This window comes from Paralichthys olivaceus, chromosome 2, assembly GCF_024713975.1.
Source record: "Paralichthys olivaceus isolate ysfri-2021 chromosome 2, ASM2471397v2, whole genome shotgun sequence".
Lineage (NCBI taxonomy): Eukaryota > Metazoa > Chordata > Actinopteri > Pleuronectiformes > Paralichthyidae > Paralichthys > Paralichthys olivaceus.
In genome coordinates this window covers 1,130,849-1,151,243 of record NC_091094.1, presented here as the reverse complement: position 1 = coordinate 1,151,243, position 20,395 = coordinate 1,130,849, and the positions used below count along the sequence as shown (strand labels likewise).

The window sequence follows — 20,395 nt, the reverse complement described above, 5'->3', positions numbered from 1 at the left end:
TATGTGTCCTCAGAGACAGTGTGTGTCCTCAGAGACAGTGTGTGTCCTCAGAGTTAGTGTGTGTCCTCAGAGACAGTGTGTGTCCTCAGAGACAGTGTGTGTCCTCAGTGTGTGTCCTCAGAGACAGTGTGTGTCCTCAGAGTTAGTGTGTGTCCTCAGAGACAGTGTGTGTCCTCAGAGTTAGTGTGTGTCCTCAGTGTGTGTCCTCAGAGACAGTGTGTGTCCTTAGTGTGTGTCCTCAGAGACAGTGTGTGTCCTCAGTGTGTGTCCTCAGAGACAGTGTGTGTCCTTAGTGTGTGTCCTCAGAGTTAGTGTGTCCTCAGTGTGTGTCCTCAGAGACAGTGTATGTCCTTAGTGTGTGTCCTCAGAGACAGTGTGTCCTCAGAGTTAGTGTGTCTGTTGTGATGAAAACTAAGTTTCACTCGTGGTCCAAAAGTCCAAAATTTCAGTCAAATAAAAAGCAGCAGAGTTTATTGTCGACAAAAAACCAGAGAGCATTCAGTAGCGAGCCGGAGCTTCACCAGAGAAGAACTCTGCCTAACAGTAGTGTGGTGTTGTCTTATAAACCCTTTAGAGACCAAACCTGTCAGCTTTTCATTGGTTATCATCATTTCGGGGCCACACGTGTCAGTAGGTCATTGGTCAATTTTCTAGCTCTGGAAATTTCCACTGGGCATGTTGGGATCTTACACTAACTTTGCTTATTCTTGACACCATTATCTTTTGCTTAATCAGCTTAGTATTTTTTAAAAGATATTGTGCTTACATTTGACACCATTATGTTACAATTCGGTCAGTTTGTCTTTTTTAAAAGATTAATATTTCTTCACACAAGTTATACAATCACCTCATACTGCTTGTTACACACAGAATATATGGTTTGATTCGTAATTACATTCACAAACTTATTGTAATCAGTAGTAAATCATGTTTCAATCACACCTTAGTTTGTAGTGCAGATTCTTAAAGGTATACAGTGACATTCATAAGTGACATGGTTTAATGGCCAAAAATTATACTACATGTCCTCAGAGTCCGTGCAGACAGTGTGTGTCCTCAGAGACAGTGTGTCCTCAGTGTGTGTCCTCAGAGACAGTGCAGACAGACACCACATCCTGGGATTCAAAGGTTTCTCATCAAGAGGCTTCTTCACTTCACGTCCCCTCGTCTTTAGTAAACAGATTCAGATCTCGTGGCTCTGAATTATTTTTTTCATTCACACGATATTTTATCGCGGTCACGTAATATATATTTTACCAGATGCCAACAGGGGGCGCTGTAACTTCCACAGAGACACAAGCCCAGATGTTGTCCCAGCTGTTCTTCTGCATTTAGCAGCTGGAACTGAGTGTCTTTGATTCTGGATCATGTTGGTTCTCCTCTGATCTTTATCAGAACCTGTTTGGTCCTCGTTGTAAAACCCTTTCATGTAACACTGATTCATGTCATTTGTAAATCAAACAAACACGCAGAGCCACAAACAGACATTGAAGAAAAAAGGAGGTTTGCACCTGAAGCATTTTCCAAACTCAAACTACAGCAAACTGAATTCATACGATGAAATTCATGTGTCTGACTCAAAGTGATTTAAATGGGTTTCACTTTGTGTCCAACTAAATCAATGTGTGATGTGAATCCAGGAACCTGAAGCAAACAGACAGGATGTGGTTATACACACATGGACATATACTGAGGGACAAAGGTGGACAATGATAAAGACAGACTTAGATACACTAGATGTGACTCTGTATCGAGGGTTTATATATTCTGCTGGGTGTCATTTCAATAAACACATTCTTCATGTGAATAAACACAATCCATAACGAGGGGCAAGATTTTGTTGCAAGAAGGTTCGTGGTTTGAATCCCGGTTCAGATGCGGTGTCTCTGTGTGCAGTTTGCATGTTCTCCCCGTGTTTTCTCCAGGTGCTCCGGCTTCATCTCACAGTCCAAACACATGCAGATGAGGGGTTGGGTGAATTGGAGACTACACACAAGCTGCTGCTGCTTCAGCCTCTGGATCATCAGGACACAGCTCAGCCTCCGTCCACACACACTGTCCTCTTCACACTGTCCTCTTCACACTGTCCTCTTCACACTCACCTTTACAAAGATCATTTCCATCTGTTGAGAGAAGAAGACATCAGTGTTAACAGAGACTCACTTCATCAGCTGTGAGTCAGTGATGCAGCACATCCAGTATAAAGAGCAGCAGGGACTTCAGTCCTGTTCAGAGGTGGAGCAGCTTCCTCTCTGCTTCATGTTCACGTGTTGGAATGAACACGCTAAGAGCTGCACACACTTTGACCATCACGTGTGTTTCCTCTGCATGTGAAAGTGCAGAGTGGACACTTGAGAGGTGGATTTCCTGCTGTTACAGGTGAAGACATGTTTCACTGTGTGTTGATGAACATGTGCTTCTGACAAACTGTCAGTGGACAGATGAGACAGATGAGACAGATGGACCTCAGCAGAGCTTCTGCTCTGTAGAGACAGCTCATGGTTACCATGGTGATGATGCTTCTCTGAGGCTTCAGTCACACTGATCTCAGAGCTGTGACAAAGAGTCAACTGATCAGTTGTTCACTGATGAAGTGAGAGAACAAAGTGTCTCAGATCAGATGAAGACGTCTCTGCTCATCATGTGAGGCTGTCAGCTGTGGTCCAGCTTCACTTCCTGTTCACATGAAAACAACAACAACTGTCGTCTTCACATCAACTCAATCAAACGATCACAACCGGCTTCTGGCTCGTCTGATTGGCCGACTGTTGTCTCTCTGTGTTTCTGTCCAATCCTGAAGTCTGTCATCGTTGTCCTCTCACAGCTTCACTGAGGACACACTGAGGCCTGAACTACGAAGACACTTCAACATGTCCACACAACAGTGTAGTTACTTTGCTCAGTGGGCGGAGCTTTTAAACAGGTTGATCTCCAACTTCACCTGCTCCGGAGCATGTTAGCCGTCCATCATCAGTTACCATGGTGATTTACCCTGATAAGAAGTGAACGAGCTTCGTAGGACTGAAAAAACTAAACCTGAAGTTAACCTGATAACCACAAATCCTGCTTCTGGTCCAGACCCTGGATCTTCACTGTGATACTGACTGTGTTTAGTAAAATACTGATGAAAGCAGCGTGGACCGACTCCAACCATCTACTGACCTCAGAGTCTCCAGTGGACAGGTTGGACTCTGTAGAAGACCACACAGCTCCTTCACTCCTGAGTCCTGCAGCTTGTTGTATCTCAGATCCAGTTCTCTCAGATGAGAGGGGTTTGACCTCAGAGCTGAAGCCAGAGAAGAACAGCTGATCTCTGACAGACTGCAGCTCCTCAACCTGAAGAAAGAATAAAACTTAACTGTAAATGAATCTGAGTTCATGTGTGAAAATAACAGATATTCATGTCAGCACAGACTCATAACATGGAAGATAAATATGAAATCAGACATGTTGGACTAAAGACGAGTCCTGATTCAGTAACAATAGATTATTTGGACCCGGTCTCTGTCCTGCAGATCAGTTTATGAAATCCAGAACTAAACACAGATGAGTTTTAACAAGTAGCTGAATATTTAAAATGTCACAGATTAATGAATGAATGGATTCAAGTTATGTCTGAAGAGGAATTATGTTCAATGAGTATTAAATGAAGCGTTCGGGCATAGCTTCACTTGACAACAAATGACGTCATGAGGTCAAAAGGCAAACTCCGCTAGGGTACGCTCGTTTACATTCCCCGGGCGGTCCGGGGGTTTACGTTACCACTATATAGTCTATGCATAATATGTCAATGATCTCCGGCTATGGCCATGATCCAAACCTGTGACTCTCTCTCTCTCTCTTTATGTTGTGATGGCCCATTAAGTACATTTGCAGGTATTTTCTTTATCTAATATATTTTATTTTATTGGATTGTTTATTAAAAACAAAGGGGGGGAGGGGTTCTACCTTATGTTGATTCTCTATCAGATAATTGAATCACTAGTTTAATAGACTGATTATAGCTCAAATACTTTTCTATCAAAGAGACAGTGGCTGAGACCAAGAGTGTGATCTCAGAAAAAGCTTGGAAGCTTTGGGAGTCTTGTGTTTTTCTTTAGAGAATGACACTGAGGATAATGGGGAGGTTGGGGTTGATGTGTTCATTGTTTGTGTTGAAGGTTTTATCTGTATTTACTTGGTCATGTTTGAACGTACTAAGGTCGACTAGAGTTACACAGCTAACTCAGATACATCACAAAAGGTATAAAATGATCCTTCACATTTTCTTCTTCCATAAACTCTGATGGCAACACCTGCTCCCTCAACTTCAGGGAGAAACGGCTGCCACATGAATCTAATCAGCTGGAATGTTCGGGGACTTAACCATCCAATCAAACGTCATCAAGTATTCTCTCATCTCTTACACCTTAAAGTCAACATTGCATTTCTTCAACAAACTCAGCTACAAATAGAGATCACCCGAAAATGAAGAAAGATTGTGTTGGACAAATGTTCCAGTCTAAATTCAACAGTAAAGCTAGGGGTACTGCTATTTTGATTCATAAATCAGCTCCATTGATTGTCTCCCATGTAGTAGCTGACCCAAATGGCCGTTATGTAATTGTAACTGGCTCTTTATTTAACGCCCTTTACTCTTAGCTAATGTATACGCCCCCAACTGGGATGATAGTGATTCTTTCAGAAACGCTCTTCACTCATTACCTGGTATTAACACTCACTCATTATTACTTGGGGAGACATGAATACTATCATGGACCCTACACTTGACCGCTCTTCCACAAGACCGTCACCACTCTCAAAGTCTGCTCTGGTTCTGCAGTCGTATCTGGAGACCGATGGGGTTGTTGACGCATGGCCACTTCTTTATCCATCAGACAACACTGGTTCTTCTCTCCTGTACATCAAACATACTCGTGCATCCATGACTTTTTGGTTGATGAAAAGTGATTATCTCAGGTAAAAGCATGCACGTATAATAGTATTGTAATATCTGATCATAGCCCTCTGGTGTTAGAGCTCAGCTTTCCTCATCAAAATTCTATTTACTCATGGAGGCTTAACCCTCTCCTGCTATCTGATGAAGGGTTTCTCCAGTACATCTCCAAACAGATGGACCTTGTTCTAAACACAATAACAGAGGACATGTGGCAGTCTGTCCTCCATAGAGTACGTTCTTCCTCCATCTGTGCCAGACATGGACTCCTACAATTGAAGGTTCTACATGGCTTCATTTGTCAAAGGAAACATGAGCAAAGATTGATCCAGGGTTAGAGCCCTTATGCAACAGATGTAAGGCAGACACAGGTTCCCTCATTCATACTTTTTCGACTTGTCCAAATCTTCACAATTATTGGACGTCTATATTTGAGACATTCTCTGAGGTGTTTGGACTCAATTTAACCCCTCCCCCTTTGATTGCGATTTCTGGAGGAGTTTCTGAAGACGCTCTCCTTCCCAAACATTACTCCAATGCTATTGCTTTCGCCTCCCTAATTGCTCGGAGACTTCTCCTTGTGAAATGGAAGCAGGAGGCCTCTCCCACTCATGTGCTATGGACTCCAGAACTTCTGAAGTTTTTACATCTGGAGAAAATAAGGTGGACGTTAGGTGGTTCAACAGGTACATTGGATAAGACGTGGCAACCATTTCTAGCACACATGAAGACGCTAAAGCTGTGTACCCTTCTGTGACTGATTTGTGTTTGAACCAAGGTGTAAAACATTTGACATGGAGACAGCTGTGATTGACATATATGTCTTCCTCTTTACTGGATTGTATGGACATTTGCTCATTATCATTTGTTGTTGTTTTGCCTGAAGTTTTTCTTGTGAAAGTTGACATTTGACTTCATTTCATGTTATTGTTTATCCTTTTGTTTTGTTTGTTCATCTTTTTATTTACAGATATTATTGTCACTATTACTATTGTTTTGTTTGTTTGTTTCTATTTGTTGTGTATGAGATGTTTTTTGTTTTCGGGGGGAGGGACATGTAGAGGGGAGGGGACGAAGATGCAACAGACACACCTCTGTATTAGCATTTAGCACTTACTGGATTACAAAGCTGCTGTATGTTGATGATAAAAAAGAAAATAAGATTATTAAAAAAATAATACAATGAGTATTAAATGAGATGAACTGTGTATAAATGCTGTGTTATAGATATGAGATCTACAAAAGTCAGTGAACTGACCTCAGAGTCTCCAGTGGACAGGTTGGACTCTGTAGAAGACCACACAGCTCCTTCACTCCTGAGTCCTGCAGCTTGTTGTAGCTCAGATCCAGTTCTCTCAGATGAGAGGGGTTTGACCTCAGAGCTGAAGCCAGAGAAGAACAGCTGATCTCTGACAGTCTGCAGCTCCACAACCTGAAGAAAGAATAAAACTTAACTGTAAATGAATCTGAGTTCATGTGTGAAAATAACAGATATTCATGTCAGCACAGACTCATAACATGGAAGATAAATATGAAATCAGACATGTTGGACTAAAGACGAGTCCTGATTCAGTAACAATAGATTATTTGGACCCGGTCTCTGTCCTGCAGATCAGTTTATGAAATCCAGAACTAAACACAGATGAGTTTTAACAAGTAGCTGAATATTTAAAATGTCCCAGATTAATGAATGAATGGATTCAAGTTATGTCTGAAGAGGAATTATGTTCAATGAGTATTAAATGAAGCGTTCGGGCATAGCTTCACTTGACAACAAATGACGTCATGAGGTCAAAGGGCAAACTCCACTAGGGTACGCTCGTTTACATTCCCCGGGCGGTCCGGGGGTTTACGTTACCACTATATAGTCTATGCATAATATGTCAATGATCTCCGGCTATGGCCATGATCCAAACCTGTGACTCTCTCTCTCTCTTTATGTTGTGACGGCCCATTAAGTACATTTGCAGGTATTTTCTTTATCTAATATATTTTATTTTATTGGATTGTTTATCAAAAACAAAAGGGGGGGGGGGGTTCTACCTTATGTTGATTCTCTATCAGATAATTGAATCACTAGTTTAATAGACTGATTATAGCTCAAATACTTTTCTATCAAAGAGACAGTGGCTGAGACCAAGAGTGTGATCTCAGAAAAAGCTTGGAAGCTTTGGGAGTCTTGTGTTTTTCTTTAGAGAATGACACTGAGGATAATGGGGAGGTTGGGGTTGATGTGTTCATTGTTTGTGTTGAAGGTTTTATCTGTATTCACTTGGTCATGTTTGAACGTACTAAGCTCGACTAGATTTACACAGCTAACTCAGATACATCACAAAAGGTATAAAATGATCCTTCACATTTTCTTCTTCCATAAACTCTGATGGCAACACCTGCTCCCTCAACTTCAGGGAGAAACGGCTGCCACATGAATCTAATCAGCTGGAATGTTCGGGGACTTAACCATCCAATCCAACGTCATCAAGTATTCTCTCATCTCTTACACCTTAAAGTCAACATTGCATTTCTTCAACAAACTCAGCTACAAATAGAGATCACCCGAAAATGAAGAAAGATTGTGTTGGACAAATGTTCCAGTCTAAATTCAACAGTAAAGCTAGGGGTACTGCTATTTTGATTCATAAATCAGCTCCATTGATTGTCTCCCATGTAGTAGCTGACCCAAATGGCCGTTATGTAATTGTAACTGGCTCTTTATTTAACGCCCTTTACTCTTAGCTAATGTATACGCCCCCAACTGGGACGATAGTGATTCTTTCAGAAACGTTCTTCACTCATTACCTGGTATTAACACTCACTCATTATTACTTGGGGAGACATGAATACTATCATGGACCCTACACTTGACCGCTCTTCCACAAGACCGTCACCACTCTCAAAGTCTGCTCTGGTTCTGCAGTCGTATCTGGAGACCGATGGGGTCGTTGACGCACGGCCACTTCTTTATCCATCAGACAACACTGGTTCTTCTCTCCTGTACATCAAACATACTCGTGCATCCATGACTTTTTGGTTGATAAAAAGTGATTATCTCAGGTAAAAGCATGCACGTATAATAGTATTGTAATATCTGATCATAGCCCTCTGGTGTTAGAGCTCAGCTTTCCTCATCAAAATTCTATTTACTCATGGAGGCTTAACCCTCTCCTGCTATCTGATGCAGGATTTCTCCAGTACATCTCCAAACAGATGGACCTTGTTCTAAACACAATAACAGAGGACATTTGGCAGTCTGTCCTTCATAGAGTACGTTCTTCCTCCATCTGTGCCAGACATGGACTCCTACAATTGAAGGTTCTACATGGCTTCATTTGTCAAAGGAAACATGAGCAAAGATTGATCCAGGGTTAGAGCCCTTATGCAACAGATGTAAGGCAGACACAGGTTCCCTCATTCATACTTTTTGGACTTGTCCAAATCTTCACAATTATTGGACGTCTATATTTGAGACATTCTCTGAGGTGCTTGGACTCAATTTAACCCCTCCCCCTTTGATTGCAATTTCTGGAGGAGTTTCTGAAGACGTTCTCCTTCCCAAACATTACTCCAATGCTATTGCTTTCGCCTCCCTAATTGCTCGGAGATTTCTCCTTGTGAAATGGAAGCAGGAGGCCTCTCCCACTCATGTGCTATGGACTCCAGAACTTCTGAAGTTTTTACATCTGGAGAAAATAAGGTGGACGTTAGGTGGTTCAACAGGTACATTGGATAAGACGTGGCAACCATTTCTAGCACACATGAAGACGCTAAAGCTGTGTACCCTTCTGTGACTGATTTGTGTTTGAACCAAGGTGTAAAACATTTGACATGGAGGCAGCTGTGATTGACATACATGTCTTCCTCTTTACTGGATTGTATGGACATTTGCTCATTATTATTTGTTGTTGTTTTGCCTGAAGTTTTTCTTGTGAAAGTTGACATTTGACTTCATTTCATGTTATTGTTTATCCTTTTGTTTTGTTTGTTCATCTTTTTATTTAGAGATATTATTGTCACTATTACTATTGTTTCGTTTGTTTGTTTCTATTTGTTGTGTATGAGATGATTTTTGTTTTCGGGGGGAGGGACATGTAGAGGGGAGGGGACGAAAATGCAAGAGACACACCTCTGTATTAGCATTTAGCACTTACTGGATTACAAAGCTGCTGTATGTTGTTGATAAAAAAGGGAAATAAAATAATTTAAAAAATAATACAATGAGTATTAAATGAGATGAACTGTGTATAAATGCTGTGTTATAGATATGAGATCTACAAAAGTCAGTCAGTGACCTGACCTCAGAGTCTCCAGTGGACAGGTTGGACTCTGTAGAAGACCACACAGCTCCTTCACTCCTGAGTCCTGCAGCTTGTTGTTACTCAGATCCAGTTCTCTCAGATGAGAGGGGTTTGACCTCAGAGCTGAAGCCAGAGAAGAACAGCTGATCTCTGACAGACTGCAGCTCCACAACCTGAAGAAAGAATAAAACTTAACTGTAAATGAATCTGAGTTCATGTGTGAAAATAACAGATATTCATGTCAGCACAGACTCATAACATGGAAGATAAATATGAAATCAGACATGTTGGACTAAAGACGAGTCCTGATTCAGTAACAATAGATTATTTGGACCCGGTCTCTGTCCTGCAGATCAGTTTATGAAATCCAGAACTAAACACAGATGAGTTTTAACAAGTAGCTGAATATTTAAAATGTCCCAGATTAATGAATGAATGGATTCAAGTTATGTCTGAAGAGGAATTATGTTCAATGAGTATTAAATGAAGCGTTCGGGCATAGCTTCACTTGAAAACAAATGACGTCATGAGGTCAAAGGGCAAACTCCGCTAGGGTACGCTCGTTTACATTCCCGGGCGGTCCGGGGGTTTACGTTACCACTATATAGTCTATGCATAATATGTCAATGATCTCCGGCTATGGCCATGATCCAAACCTGTGACTCTCTCTCTCTCTTTATGTTGTGACGGCCCATTAAGTACATTTGCAGGTATTTTCTTTATCTAATATATTTTATTTTATTGGATTGTTTATTAAAAACAAAGGGGGGGGGGGGGGGGGGGTCTACCTCATGTTGATTCTCTATCAGATAATTGAATCACTAGTTTAATAGACTGATTATAGCTCAAATACTTTTCTATCAAAGAGACAGTGGCTGAGACCAAGAGTGTGATCTCAGAAAAAGCTTGGAAGCTTTGGGAGTCTTGTGTTTTTCTTTAGAGAATGACACTGAGGATAATGGGGAGGTTGGGGTTGATGTGTTCATTGTTTGTGTTGAAGGTTTTATCTGTATTCACTTGGTCATGTTTGAACGTACTAAGGTCGACTAGAGTTACACAGCTAACTCAGATACATCACAAAAGGTATAAAATGATCCTTCACATTTTCTTCTTCCATAAACTCTGATGGCAACACCTGCTCCCTCAACTTCAGGGAGAAACGGCTGCCACATGAATCTAATCAGCTGGAATGTTCGGGGACTTAACCATCCAATCAAACGTCATCAAGTATTCTCTCATCTCTTACACCTTAAAGTCAACATTGCATTTCTTCAACAAACTCAGCTAAAAATAGAGATCACCCGAAAATGAAGAAAGATTGTGTTGGACAAATGTTCCAGTCTAAATTCAACAGTAAAGCTAGGGGTACTGCTATTTTGATTCATAAATCAGCTCCATTGATTGTCTCCCATGTAGTAGCTGACCCAAATGGCCGTTATGTAATTGTAACTGGCTCTTTATTTAACGCCCTTTACTCTTAGCTAATGTATACGCCCCCAACTGGGACGATAGTGATTCTTTCAGAAACGTTCTTCACTCATTACCTGGTATTAACACTCACTCATTATTACTTGGGGAGACATGAATACTATCATGGACCCTACACTTGACCGCTCTTCCACAAGACCGTCACCACTCTCAAAGTCTGCTCTGGTTCTGCAGTCGTATCTGGAGACCGATGGGGTTGTTGACGCATGGCCACTTCTTTATCCATCAGACAATACTGGTTTTTCTCTCCTGTACATCAAACATACTCGTGCATCCATGACTTTTTGGTTGATAAAAAGTGATTATCTCAGGTAAAAGCATGCACGTATAATAGTATTGTAATATCTGATCATAGCCCTCTGGTGTTAGAGCTCAGCTTTCCTCATCAAAATTCTATTTACTCATGGAGGCTTAACCCTCTCCTGCTATCTGATGAAGGGTTTCTCCAGTACATCTCCAAACAGATGGACCTTGTTCTAAACACAATAACAGAGGACATGTGGCAGTCTGTCCTCCATAGAGTACGTTCTTCCTCCATCTGTGCCAGACATGGACTCCTACAATTGAAGGTTCTACATGGCTTCATTTGTCAAAGGAAACATGAGCAAAGATTGATCCAGGGTTAGAGCCCTTATGCAACAGATGTAAGGCAGACACAGGTTCCCTCATTCATACTTTTTGGACTTGTCCAAATCTTCACAATTATTGGACGTCTATATTTGAGACATTCTCTGAGGTGTTTGGACTCAATTTAACCCCTCCCCCTTTGATTGCAATTTCTGGAGGAGTTTCTGAAGACGCTCTCCTTCCCAAACATTACTCCAATGCTATTGCTTTCGCCTCCCTAATTGCTCGGAGACTTCTCCTTGTGAAATGGAAGCAGGAGGCCTCTCCCACTCATGTGCTATGGACTCCAGAACTTCTGAAGTTTTTACATCTGGAGAAAATAAGGTGGACGTTAGGTGGTTCAACAGGTACATTGGATAAGACATGGCAACCATTTCTAGCACACATGAAGACGCTAAAGCTGTGTACCCTTCTGTGACTGATTTGTGTTTGAACCAAGGTGTAAAACATTTGACATGGAGACAGCTGTGATTGACATATATGTCTTCCTCTTTACTGGATTGTATGGACATTTGCTCATTATCATTTGTTGTTGATTTGCCTGAAGTTTTTCTTGTGAAAGTTGACATTTGACTTCATTTCATGTTATTGTTTATCCTTTTGTTTTGTTTGTTCATCTTTTTATTTACAGATATTATTGTCACTATTACTATTGTTTTGTTTGTTTGTTTCTATTTGTTGTGTATGAGATGTTTTTTGTTTTCGAGGGGAGGGACATGTAGAGGGGAGGGGACGAAGATGCACCAGACAAAAAAATTTTTTGGTTCCGGTAACCTGCCCGAAGCCTCCAGCCTCCAGCAGGAGCCCCTGTGACCTGGACGGGACACCGCTGTTAGCATTAGCCGCTCAGCGGGGCCTGTTCAGGAAGCAGGCGGGAGCTTTTATTTTCCATATCAGGATGCCCCAGGAAATCGGTAAAGAGTCTCCAGTTGGTCCAAAATGCTGCAGCACGAGTGCTGACAGGAACTAGAAGGAGAGATCATATTACTCCTGTCTTGGCTTCTCTACACTGACTCCCTGTAAGATTCAGAATAGATTTCAAAATCCTGCTCCTCACATTTAAAGCTCTTAACAATCAAGCTCTTCATATCTCAGAGAGCTGATAACACCATATTATCCAAAGAGATCACTTCATTCACAAAACACAGGCTCTCTTGTGGTTCTAGAGTCAGTAAGAGCAGAACAGGAGGTGGAACCTTCAGCTACCAGGCTCCTCTCCTGTGGAACCAGCTCCCACTCTGGGTTCAGGAGGCAGACACCATCTCAGCATTAAAGTTAAACTAAAACGTTCCTCTTTGATAAAGTCTATAGTTCTGGATCAGGTCCTGACCCATCACTTAGTTATGCTGCTATAGGTCTAGACTGCTGGGGGAACTCCCATCATGCACTGAGCACCTCTCCACTTCTCTCTGTCTCTCTGCCCCCCCACATTCATTCATTTATTTATTTTAATACATGTCAATGACTGTTTCACTTTGTCCTCCCATAGTCTCTCTCTCTCTTTTTCTCTCTCATCTCAGAAATCTCTGACCCCTGAACCTCAGGACAACAACTTTTACTATTACTAATTACAATATCTCAGTAATTCATTATGATATCAAATGTGTCTGTCATCAATAATAATTAATAGTCTTTACACTGTTGTTCACATTTTAACAAGTCAGATCTGATGCCTGATGGTGCTCAAGTGTCCCCGGTCTTTCTCGCCCCCCCTCTCCCCTACTTCCCCCTCCCCACTATCCCTCCCTCTCCTCTCCTCCCCCCATTTTCTTTGCTCACCCCAACCGGTGGAGGCAGATGTCTCCACATTGAGTCTGGTTCTAGAGGCTTCTCTCTGTTAATGAGGGAGTTTTTCCTCCACAGTCTCAAAGTGCTGCTCATTGTGGGAACTGTTGTGTTTCTCTAGATTTAATATGATGTGAAGGTCTTCACCTTCTATGTACAGAGCCTTGAGATATGTATATTATGATTTGGCGCTATACAAATAAAATTGAACTAAATTGAATTGAGTTGTTGTGTATGATAAGATTTTGGTTTTCGGGGGGAGGGACATGTAGAGGGGAGGGGACGAAGATGCAACAGGTACACCTCTGTATTAGCATTTAGCACTTACTGGATTACAAAGCTGCTGTATGTTGTTGATAAAAAAGGAAATAAAATAATTTAAAAAATAATACAATGAGTATTAAATGAGATGAACTGTGTATAAATGCTGTGTTATAGATATGAGATCTACAAAAGTCAGTCAGTGAACTGACCTCAGAGTCTCCAGTGGACAGGTTGGACTCTGTAGAAGACCACACAGCTCCTTCACTCCTGAGTCCTGCAGCTCGTTGTATCTCAGATCCAGTTCTCTCAGATGAGAGGGGTTTGACCTCAGAGCTGAAGCCAGAGAAGAACAGCTGATCTCTGACATACTGCACCACTCCAACCTGAAGAAAGAATAAAACTTAACTGTAAATGAATCTGAGTTCATGTGTGAAAATAACAGATATTCATGTCAGCACAGACTCATAACATGGAAGATAAATATCACATCAGACATGTTGGACCATTGTTTCATTCATCACCTTCTTCTCTGTGTGTTTGGTCACTGAGTAGGTTTGTGTCATTAAACACTGTTTAAAGTAGAGATGGCTCCTGACAGTCACTTCCTGTTTGGTTCTATACTCATCAACTGTCCAACGTGCTTCAATAAGAACGTGTCTTATTGTTGAGAACCTGAGGAGGACGAGTGCTCGGTCTCTGTCCACATGTTATTCACTGACACTTTATGAATGGAGTTGGACTGATGAGGTGGACGTGACTGACAGGCTGGGTGAGGGACAGATGACTGAGGGACAGTGAGCAGAACTGAGACAGTTCAATTTAAATAAATGACCAAATAAGAAAGAACTTTAGAAAAGTGAACATTCAAGGATTTAAGGACCTGACCTCAGAGTCTCCAGTCGACAGGTTGGACTCTCCAGTCCAGCACACAGCAGCTTCACGTCTGAGTCCTGCAGCTTGTTTCCACTCAGATCCAGTTCTCTCAGATGTGAGGGGTCTGACTTCAGAGCTGAGGCCACGACTTCATAGTGAGTCTCTGAGAGTTCACAACCACTGAGTCTGTAATTAAAGAAAATATCAAATGTGTTAGAATAAAATCAGAAAACACAACATTCATACAAAACGTGATCATGTGACCCTCACCCTGGTTAATCCACTTTCTGCCTCTTGAACATTTGATCTTAAAAACACCTCAAGAGAATCCTTTCAGATTTGGTACAAGCGTTCATTCAGACTAACAGATGACCTCATTAGATTCAGGTGGTCAAAGGTCAGAGGTCAAGGACTTGAACATGACGTCTCAAGTCTGTCTTTAGAGAACTTCTTCACATTTTGACCATTGGACTCAAAGATCAACTGATTAGATTTCAGTGGTCGAAGGTCAAAGGTTACAGTGACCTCATATTATTGTGAATGCAACATGTCAGTGACCTGCAGGGACTGACTCTGCACTGGTTGGTGGTGGTGCACAGACACAGGATGAGAATTCTAGTTTGAAGAAAGAATAAACTGTTCATGTTTAAAACTTTTCAACTAAGTTCACGTTCATTTGTTCTGTTTTTTATTGGGATGATTTAGACGACAGTTTTTAATCGATGGTGTCGGATCATGAATCCAGATCTTCACTTTAACACGGAGTCCTGCAGTTCACGGTCTCTGAGCACAAAATGTTGACGAGTCATGTTTCATGTTTAAATGTAGCCTCAGAAACTCTGGAGTGAATCAAACCGACTGAGTTCATCTTTCACCAGCTTCAAGAAAACTTCTAGAACATACTGGATATACAACAATGAGATGAGAATGTGTATATACCATATGTACACATGTACTATTGTATACATATATTATACACACACACACTACATGTCTTTGGTTTGTGGATGAAGCTGGAGAACCCAGAGAAAACCCTGCAGACAGGAGGAGAACCTCCTCCTCACAGAGAGGCTGCACTAACAGTGTTGACCACTACAACACCATGCTGCCCACAAGAAGGAGAATCATTGAACACTGTGTGTGTTTGACTCATCTACACTGATTCAACATGGTATTGATCATGTCTGGACTCACAGAGCCTTCCTGCAGTTCCTCACAGCTGGGATCAGTCTCCGTCGACCCTGGTATGATGTGTTGAACTTCTTCAGGTCCAACTCGTCCAGAACCTCCTCTGACATCTGCAGCATGTAGGCCAGAGCTGAGCAATGGATCTCAGAGAGTTTCTCCTCTGATTTGTTCTCTGACGTCAGGAACTGTTGCATCTGCTGATGTACTGAGTGGTCGTTCATCTCAGTCAGACAGTGGAAGATGTTGATGCTTCTGTCAGGAGAAATGTCATCACTCTGCATCTCCTTCAGGTTGTTGATGATTCTCTGGATGATCTCTGGATTGTTCTCTGTCCGACCCAGCAGGCCTCCTAAGACTCTCTGGATGATACTTGGATTGTTCTCTGTCCGACCCAGCAGGCCTCCTAAGACTCTCTGGTTGGACTCCAGACTGAGGCCGTGAAGGAAGCGAACAAACAGATCCAGATGACCATTTTTACTGGTGAGGGATTTCTCCATGGTTCTCTTCAGGAGGTCATCCAGGGAGAAGGTACCATCTGTGTTCCCATATGTTCCCAAGAAGTTCCTGAGTTCTTCTGTGTTCCTCTCGGTGTAACAGTGGAACATGTAGACTGCAGCCAGAAACTCCTGAACGCTCAGATGAACAAAGCAGTAGACTGATTTGTGGAAGATCACACACTCTCTTCTGAAGATCTCAGTACAAACTCCTGAGTACACCGAGGCCTCTGTGACATTAAGACCACACTGCTCCAGGTCTTCTTGGTAGAACATGATGTTTCCTTCCTCCAGATGTTTAAGTGCCAGCCTCCCCAGCTTCAGAAGAACGTCCCTGTCAGCCTCCGTCAGCTGCTGTGGACTCGTCTCATGTCCTCCACCGTACTTGTTGTTCTTCCTCTTTGTCTGAACCAGCAGGAAGTGTGAGTACAGGTCCGTCAGGGTCTTGGGCAGCTCTCCTCTCTGGTCTGTGGTCAACATGTGCTCCAGAACTGTAGCACTGATCCAGCAGAAGACTGGGATTTGACACATGATGTGGAGGCTCCTGGACGTCTTGATGTGTGAGATGATTCTGCTGCTCAGCTCCTCATCACTGAATCTCCTCCTGAAGTACTCCTCCTTCTGGGCGTCAGTGAAGCCTCGTACTTCTGTCACCCTGTCAACACATGTAGGAGGGATCTGATTGGCCGCCGCAGGTCGGGAGGTTATCCAGACGAGAGCCGAGGGAAGCAGATTCCCCTGGATGAGGTTTGTCAGCACCACGTTGACTGATGACCTCTGTGTGACCTCAGACACGACCTCCCTGTGGTTGAAGTCCAGAGAAAGTCTGCTTTCATCCAGGCCGTCAAAGATGATCACAGGTTTACAGACAGCGAGCGTCTCTGCCGTGAGCTTCTGTAATGTTGGATGGAAAACACGGAGCAGCGTGAGAAGACTGTGCTGCTCGTCTCTCACCAGGTTCAGCTCCCTGAACGAAAGCACAACCAGCAGACCCACATCTTGGTTTTCTAAACCCTCTGCCCAGTCCAGAGTGAACTTCTGCACCGAGAAGGTTTTTCCAACGCCAGCGACGCCGCAGGTCAGGACGACTCTGATGCTGCTCTGCTGGTCAGTGAAGGCTTTAAAGATGTCGTGGCACTTGATGGGAGCGTCGTGGAGGCTCTTCCTCTTGGAAGCTGTTTCAAGCTGCCTCACCTCATGTTCAGTATTAACCTCTTCACTCTGTCCCTCTGTGATGTAGAGCTCAGTGTAGATCCTGTTGAGGAGGGTTCTACTTCCTGTTTCCTCAGTTCCTTCAGTCACATGTTCACATCTCCTCCTCAGACTGATCTTATGTTGGTCTAAAACCTCCTGCAGACCCCGATCTGCTGAAAGACAAGAAACAATGTGAGAGACAGAGAATCTGAGAATCTGCTGATTGTTTTCATCAGATACAGAAAAACTAGAGAAATCAAAGCTTTTGAACTTTGTGCTTTTATAACCAAGTGAAATGTTGATGCTGTATGAAGGAACAAAATCAAACATGTGCTGTTGTCAGAAGTGAAGACATCAGCAGACACATGTACAGTGCTGCTCTGACCGGCTGTCTGAGCTCCAGCTCCTCTTCTGGATCTTTGTCCACACTGGGGACAGGAGGAGTCTCCTGAAGAACCAGACTGGTCCCAGTATGAGGTGATGCACTGTCTGCAGAACCAGTGTCCACAGCTGGTGGAGACTGGATCCTTCAGGACGTCCTGACACGAAGCACAGCGGGACGACTGCTCCTCCTCAGAAACATGACTCCTCCTCCTCTCTCTGTGAAGACATGTCCTGATAAGTCAAATGTCACAGTCACAGGTCGTCATCACTTCTGTCAAGGAGGTTTTGTTTCCACCCTGTATGTTTGTGTGTTGGTTGGTTGGTTCGTTAGTGGGATTATAAAAACCACTGAACAGATCAACAGTAAACTTGGTGAAGGATGTGTTCTGTGAACCAGATGTTCAGAGGACTGATGTTTATGAGTGAAATGGATCTAGTGAATTTCAAAGTGGTTTCATCAGGAGCGTGTTGGGCCTTGGTGGAGGTCTGAGCTCTTTGAGGGATTCTGAGAGATTAGTCACCAATTTCAATGAAGCTGTGTCCTAATGCAGGGGCCACACTAGAGGAAACTACATCCTCTTCAGATCAGTTCACAGTAGAAACAGTCTCTTACTTTGTGTGTGAGGGTCCAGGTTCATTACTGAAGAATGGAGGCTGATCTCTGGACCAGTTACTCTTCAGAGACACACAGCTGAACTCTGGAGACTCTGCTCTCAGTCTGTGGTCCTCACCTCTGCAAACACAAACATGTTTTCATTCAGAACTCATCATTCACTGATTCATTCTCTGAGGATTTAGTTTGGAGGTTCACATGTTTGTAGCAGGTCTCTTACTTTGTGTGTGAGGGTCCAGGTTCATTACTGAAGTTTAGAGGCTCATCTCTGGACCAGTCACTCTTCAGAGACACACAGCTGAACTCTGGAGACTCGGCTCTGTCCTCTTCCTCCACATCACCACTCATCTTCAGTCTGAGAGGAAAAACCCTGTGATGTCAAACACACAATGAAGCCAGGTGCATAGATTCAGTGTTTCTTCAAATATAACAAATGAACTAGACGATTGTCTAGAGCGGCACTTTAGCAGGGCGGCCAAATGTGAAGAGCTGAGGAACGTGTCAATCAAGCTGCAGCCGCCTCCTTCACTGCCTCCCGCCCCCAGCTCTCAAGAGCCAGTGGTCCATTCAATTTAACTTTATTTAACTCGATCAGAGATTGTCCTCAAATCCATTGACAGGATACTGCAGCATGTCTAAACAACCGAGATCATGTGGTCGGGAACATAAGAAGACTGTTGAAGTTCATTGTTAAATATATTGATCCCTGCAGTGTTGTGCTCCTTCATATTTGTTCTCAACGCTGAACTGAACAGACGTGAGCAGCGTTCACTCTTGCTCTTGGTTTCCTCATCATCGTATAGACCAGGGGTGAGGAACCTTTTTCACATCAAGGGCCATTTCAATTTGTATAAAGTCCTCCGAGGGCCACACTATTATGAACACATACCTAGGGACGCAAAAAGAGACGGGACAAAAGTCTGTAAGCTCTGTGTTACTCATGAGCTGCATGTCCTCACATGTCAGCCTCACCTGAGGGGAGGTGAGGCCAGAGCTGTTTCTCTGGTGAGGCCTCTGATGCTACGAGGGACTCCTTCACAAACTCTCCTTCCACACGAGGCTTCAGCTTCGTGGTTATTAATTCACTCACCACAAAACTTGCACGTGTAATATTCTCTGTCAGTCTGTGGTCGTGTGAAAGCTGCTTGTTGAGGTTAGCATGACTCAGCTGTAATGGTGCTGGAGATTTCCACACACACACACAGTCAGAGTGCTGTGCTCTAGCACCAGTCTTCAAACTAATGCTCTAATTCTCCTGGTTCAACTATGGTGGGGCTGACCCGTAAGAATCATGTGTGTCTGTTTGTGTCTTTGAGAAATGTTTAAACACACAAACTGATGGACGGACGGGTTCAGCCATTTTGTCCCCACTCGCTCTAAATGGGCGAGAGACCTTGACTCCCATGCGTTTGGTTTTCGGTATTTTAGCGATTTGCGAACGAACCGCTGGACGAACGTTGTAGAAAAGTCACAGCACAGAGATCGAGACAAATGCGCACGATCTCATGTCTTTAGTGTGAATGTGCGTCAAACTTTGTGGGAGGAGCAGCGAACATTTACAAGAAAGTTTGGAGGAAGAATAATATAAATGTTTGTAAACACTCACTCCTTCTCCTCCTTCTGCTCCTTCTGCTCCTCGGTCTTCACTTCTCCTCCTTCTGCTCCTCGGTCTTCACTTCTCCTCCTTCTGCTCCTCGGTCTTTACTTCTCCTCCTTCTGCTCCTCACAGTTCAAACTGTCGACGTGTCGCAGAATCATAAACTTTTTAGTCTGAAAACACTTTCACTTTCACTGACTCCTCCCCCTCTCTGCATTTACTGGAAATCACATGACTGTGTGAGTGTGTGTGTGTGTGTGTGTGTGTGTGTGTGTGTGTGTGTGTCTGTGAGTGTGTGTGTGTGAGTGTTTGTGTGTGTGTGTGTGTGTATGTGTGTGTGTGTGTGTGTGTGTGTGTGTGAGTGTGTGAGTGTGTGTGTGTGTCTTTGAGTGTGTGAGTGTGTGTGTCTTTGAGTGTGTGAGTGTGTGTGTGTGTGTGTGTGAGTGTGTGAGAGTGTGTGTGTGTGTGTCTTTGAGTGTGTGAGTGTGTGTGTGAGTGTGTGTGTGTGTGTGTGTGTGTGTGTGAGTGTGTGAGAGTGTGTGTGTGTGTGTCTTTGAGTGTGTGTGTGTGTGAGTGTGTCTCTGAGTGTGTGTGTCTCGTCTCTTCTCTCTTTAATGAATCAGTTCATTATAAAGTCGTCAGCAGTGAAAACTCTTG

At 43.1% G+C, this 20,395-nt stretch overlaps 1 protein-coding gene across 8 annotated transcripts; it reads right to left on the bottom strand.

Moving 5' to 3' along the window:
• Nucleotides 1-454: 454 nt before the first annotated feature.
• Nucleotides 455-19,960, bottom strand: LOC138405647 (NLR family CARD domain-containing protein 3-like). 8 transcript variants are annotated; one of them, XM_069515502.1, is made up of 11 exons: nucleotides 19,748-19,960; nucleotides 18,362-18,511; nucleotides 18,142-18,261; nucleotides 17,530-17,744; nucleotides 15,463-17,314; nucleotides 14,281-14,454; nucleotides 13,605-13,778; nucleotides 9,231-9,404; nucleotides 6,195-6,368; nucleotides 3,163-3,336; nucleotides 455-2,123 (listed from the first exon to the last, which is right to left on the bottom strand). In XM_069515502.1, the coding sequence occupies exons 2-11, from the start codon at nucleotides 18,487-18,489 to the stop codon at nucleotides 2,114-2,116; spliced, it is 3,195 nt and encodes a 1,064-aa protein (XP_069371603.1). In that variant the 5' UTR covers nucleotides 18,490-18,511; nucleotides 19,748-19,960; the 3' UTR covers nucleotides 455-2,113. The 8 variants fall into 8 exon arrangements, with proteins under 8 accessions (XP_069371603.1, XP_069371633.1, XP_069371608.1 ...); XM_069515532.1 differs by lacking the exon at nucleotides 13,605-13,778 and having other exon boundaries at nucleotides 15,463-15,772; nucleotides 15,827-17,314; nucleotides 18,362-18,496; nucleotides 19,748-19,908; XM_069515507.1 differs by having other exon boundaries at nucleotides 18,362-18,496; nucleotides 19,748-19,899.
• Between the last annotated feature and the right edge of the window lie 435 nt (nucleotides 19,961-20,395).